General features: G+C 61.9%; 1 protein-coding gene across 1 annotated transcript; it reads right to left on the bottom strand.

Annotated features, from left to right (window-relative positions):
- Window positions 1-751: 751 nt before the first annotated feature.
- Window positions 752-4,165, bottom strand: DLX3 (distal-less homeobox 3). The gene is made up of 3 exons (XM_042894915.1): window positions 3,693-4,165; window positions 2,722-2,912; window positions 752-1,078 (listed from the first exon to the last, which is right to left on the bottom strand). Exons 1-3 carry the CDS (start codon window positions 4,009-4,011, stop codon window positions 752-754), a joined length of 837 nt encoding a protein of 278 aa, XP_042750849.1. The 5' UTR covers window positions 4,012-4,165.
- Window positions 4,166-4,690: the final 525 nt, after the last annotated feature.

Genomic DNA, 4,690 nt, shown 5'->3' with positions numbered 1-4,690 from the left:
CATGGAGAACCCACAGCTACATGGACAACTCACAGCCCCATGGAGAAGCCACAGCCCCCCCCCCCCACGGAGACCCCATAGAGCGCCTGCAGCCTCATGAAGAACCCATTGCACCATGGAAAACCTATGGAGGACGCACGGCCACACAGAGAACCCACATCCCCATGGAGAACCCATGGTCCCGTGGAGCATCCGAAGCCCCATGGAGAGCCCATGGCCCCATAGAACACCCACAGCCCTCCGGTGCACCCACACCCCATGGAGCACCCATAGTCCACAGCCCGCTCTTGGTCCCTGCATGGCGCTGGATTTTGGGTGCCGTCAGGGTGAGGGGTGCCCCCTGCTCCAGGTGGGGGTGGCACCCTGCTTTGGTCCTCATGTCTCCATCCCACACGGCGCCCCACAAGCTCCACGGGGACCCCAAGGTGGGGTGACGGTCACCCAAATGTCTCTCCTGTGGGTCCAGGGGGGGGGGGAGGGGGGGGGCAGGCAGTTGTTGGGGGGCGGCGGTGGTGTCCCCTGGGCGCAGAGCTCACGAGTTCAACCCTTTGCAGTCCCTGTTGTTCCTGAGATGAGCCGGGAGAGGAGAGGATATAGAAGTGGATATATAGGGGTGTGTGTGTACACGAGTGTCCTGGAACACTTTAAAAAATAATAATAATAATCGAGGGGAGGGGGGGAGGGGGGGGAAGGTGGTGGGGAAAAGAAAAAGGGAAAAGAAGGAGTTCTGCACTGTCTCTGCCCAACGCGGTTAATAGACGGCGCCCGGGTTGGGGGGCGGCCCCGGCGAGGTGTGGTGCATGGTGGTGGGGGGTTGGTGGGGGGCAGCGAGGCTCTGCGGGTGGTACCAGGGGCTGTGCTCCTCCAGGAAGGCGGGCGAGGGGCTGTAGGGCAGCGGCTGTGGCAGGGGGGTCCGTCCCGGCGCGCTGCCGTGCGAGGCACTGTCCCAGACGGCAGGCGATGGGGGGGAGTTGCAGGCCATGGAATCGCTGTTGTTGGGGCTGTGCTCCAATGGCACCTCGCCGTTCTTGTAGAGCTTCTTGAACTTGGAGCGGCGGTTCTGGAACCAGATCTTCACCTGGAGGGGGAGGGACAGGGTGAGAGGACGGTGGGTGGCACTGGGGGAGGGGGGAGGGTGAGATGTGGGGTCCAGGGAACGTTGGAAGGGAATGGTGGTGTGGGGTTGTGGGAACCCGGCACACAGCACCGGGAGGCACCTACGATATGGGTGTCATGGGGACAGAGCCATGGGAAGCCACCTGTGATGTGGATCCCAGATGTGCCACGTGCTGTAGGAAGCCACCCATGATACGGGAATAACTGGGGACCCCAGGCCCCGTGGGTGGCTTCCCATGATCTGGGTGCCATGGGGACCCCATGGGAAGCCACCTGATGTGAGTGCCACAGGCACCCTGCCGACACCACGAGTAGAGGAGGTCACTCGTGATGTTTGTGTCACGGGGACGCACCGATGGAAGCCACCTGTGATGCAGGTGCCACGGGGACCCCAGGCACAGCACGCACCACGGTGCTGATAATTGCATTTTGGACACCCCAAACGGGCCGTGCGCTGTAGGGGAAGCGATTTACAGAGTCGCTGTTGCAGGGACCCCAAAGACACCACGAACCGTGGGAAGCCAACACTGAGAGGGGAACCACAGACAGCCAGCATGGCGAGGCAGCTGTAAGGTGGCTACTTTGGAGGGACGCAACACGCTGCACACCGAGAGCCCACGTTAAGGGCGTCACAGGGGCGCTGTGGGGACAGCACTGAATGTCACCAACGCTGTGGGTGCCGTGGGGTCCCTGGACGTGCCGTGCCTCTGAGCCGTGGGTGTTGCATGAAGCCATCACACCAGGCATCACGGGACACCGGCCCGGCACGTCGGGAGCGTCCCAGCGTTGGGTGAGGCTGTGAGCCTTTGGGGACGGGGTGCTGGGAGTGGCGGTGTCACCCAAACAGGATGTCCCTCTGGGTGACGCGCTCCGTCAGCCCTTTGCCGAGTTGTCCCCGATTGCTTCATCGCCCAAGGGAGGAGGAGGAAGGTTGAGTTTGGGGAGCGTCCGCCAAGGGCGGCACAAGGGCGCCGGCGCCGGCCTGCAGGCAGGGAGGGCACGGGGATGGGATGGGGTGGGTTGTGGGGTGGCTGTCACGCCAGCGAGGTCGGGTTTGTCCCCATGCCCTGAAAGCCCCGAAAGCGAAGCTTTTGGTCCCAAAGCTGGGAGGAAGATCTGGAAGCGTGGGGAAAGAGAAACCCGTTCTTTGTGGAGCTCGACCTGACGTGGCAGCGCACCGACAAGTTCGCAGGCGTTCCAAATCCCTATTTCTGGGAATGGGAAGCCCACTCAGGGGGAGTGGGGCGGGGGGCGATGGAGCTGGGATGGGGGAGTCCTGAGAGCCCACCCCCAGCAATCTGTCCATGCGGGTGCTGACAGGGAGGGGGTAAAGCCCCACGTCCCCAGGGGAACACTCTGTCCCCTCCCTCAGCGCTGTGGATCAGCTCTGCACAGGGAAATCCCTGCACCCTACAAGTGTGGATCACCCACCCCAGGGCTCCCCACATCCAGGGGTCCCCTGAACGCTCCCAGCTCCCACCCAAAGGACACCCCTCACCGAGCCGCGCCGACCCCGCACGGATTCGGGGCTCACAAGGTGGGATCCGGCCCTGACCCCAACCCCGCTGCCCCCCAGGTGGGATCGGGGAGGGGGCTCAGCCCTACCTGGGTCTGGGTGAGCCCCAGCTGGGCCGCCAGCTCGGCGCGCTCAGGCAGGGCCAGGTACTGGGCTTTCTGGAAGCGGCGCTGCAGGGCGGCCAGTTGGTAACTGGAGTAGATGGTGCGGGGTTTGCGGATCTTCTTGGGTTTCCCGTTGACCATCCGCACCTCGGGCTCCGGCTCCTCCTTCACCGACACTGCATGCAGAGCAGCAGGGTGAGGATGGGGCTGGCAAAGGGTCCCTGTGCAGCTCCCACCCCACAGCAAGCCGGGTCACCCCACTGCATGGCAGCAAAGCAGGGCAGACCCAGCCCTAAACCCTTATTGGGGAGCAATACATCGGGATCCCTGTGGAAACACGTTGGGGTTTGCTAATGAAAATACATTGGGATCCCTATGATGATACATTGAGATTCCTGTAGCAATATATTGGGATTCCCTATGGAAATGCATTGGGAGCTGTATAAAAATATTTGGGGGTCACTACAAAAACACATTGGGATCCATATGAGAATGTATTGGGATCTCAATGGAAATACATTGGGATCCCTATGGAAATACGTCGGGATTGCTACAAAAACGTGTTGGGATCACTATCAAAAAACATCGGGATCACCACCAAAAAACATCGGGATCACCACCAAAAAACATCGGGATCACCACCACAACACACTGGCAGCCCTACAACAACAGGTTGGGATCTCTACGACGGTCCCTACAGCGATACATTGGGATTCCCTACAAAAACAGACTGGGATCCCTACAACAAGAAGTTGGGAAGCCTACAGCAGTACATCGGGATCCCCACGACAGCCAGCTGCCGTCCCTACAACGTTCCCTATGACGATTCATCCGGATCCCACCAGCCCCCAACCGCCATCCCCAACTTCTGCCGCCCATCTGGGGGGGGGTCACAGCTTCTCCCATCCGATCTCCCAACGGAGAACCAGCAGAGCTCCCAGCCCACGACCCCATACCTGCATCCTGCGCCGGGAGCTGCTGGTCCCTGAAGTGGCCGTACTGCCGGTAGGACGGGCTGTAGGAATAGTCAGATTTAGGGGAATAGGTTCCGCCGGCGCCGATGGAGTTGAGGTTGAATTGGGGATAGGGGTAATGGGCGACGGGCTGCCCGTAGGATTGGCCGGGGTAGAAGTCGTGCTGGCCGCTGTAGTAGCCCAGGTCGGTGACGGAGGACTCGGGAAGCGTCGGGGAGTCCTTGGAGGAGGCATGGCAGCTCAGCGAGCCCGACAGGTCGGTGAGGATGCTGGAGAGTTTCTTGTCGAAGGAGCCGCTCATCGCTGCAGCTCGGGGGGCTGCAGCCCGCCCGGGACCCCCCTTTACCCACAACGTACCCCGATCTGCTCCTGCCGAGAGGCGACCCGAGAGTGTGTGCCCAGAGCTGCGGGCGGCCCTGCTCCAAAGCCTTTAATTAGGGAGCGGGGCAGGGTGGGTGCGCATTCCGATTGGCTCCAGAAATATTGCCTGGGAGGCAAAACAGGCTCCTGCCTCCTGGTTTGGGGTTTGGCTTCTCCTTTTTTTTTTTTTTTTTTTTTCCTTCTCGCAAGAAACAACAAAGAGTGGGTGAAGGAGAGACGGCACGGATAGGAGCTTGGGAAGGGGGGGGGGGGGGGGCCACAGCGAGGCCATGTGGCTGCTGGGGATCTTTGCTCTGGGATCCCGGGGTCGCTCTGTGGGTGTTTGATGGGGATAACAGTGGGAGAAGGGTTGGGGTCAGGGACGGGGCGCCCTCTCCCCACAGATCCCGGTGTCCCCCTCCATCCCCAGAGCACAGGGTGAACCCCCCCCCCCCTCCGTGCCCCACAGCATTCCACCCCCTCCCCCCAGCACACTGCAGCCGTCTCCCAGTCTTGAACCTCCGCACTGCCCTGAGAGCCCCGCCGGCTCAGGCCCCAGCACTGCAGTGAGGAGTTGGAGGGGGACTTGGGGAGGGATGGGGGGGGGGGGGGGGGGGGGG

This window comes from Lagopus leucura, unplaced genomic scaffold (genome assembly GCF_019238085.1).
Source record: "Lagopus leucura isolate 7727_CA_CO unplaced genomic scaffold, USGS_WTPT01 34207-0_obj-0_obj, whole genome shotgun sequence".
NCBI classification, from domain to species: domain Eukaryota; kingdom Metazoa; phylum Chordata; class Aves; order Galliformes; family Phasianidae; genus Lagopus; species Lagopus leucura.
This window is presented reverse-complemented; position numbering and strand designations above follow the sequence as displayed.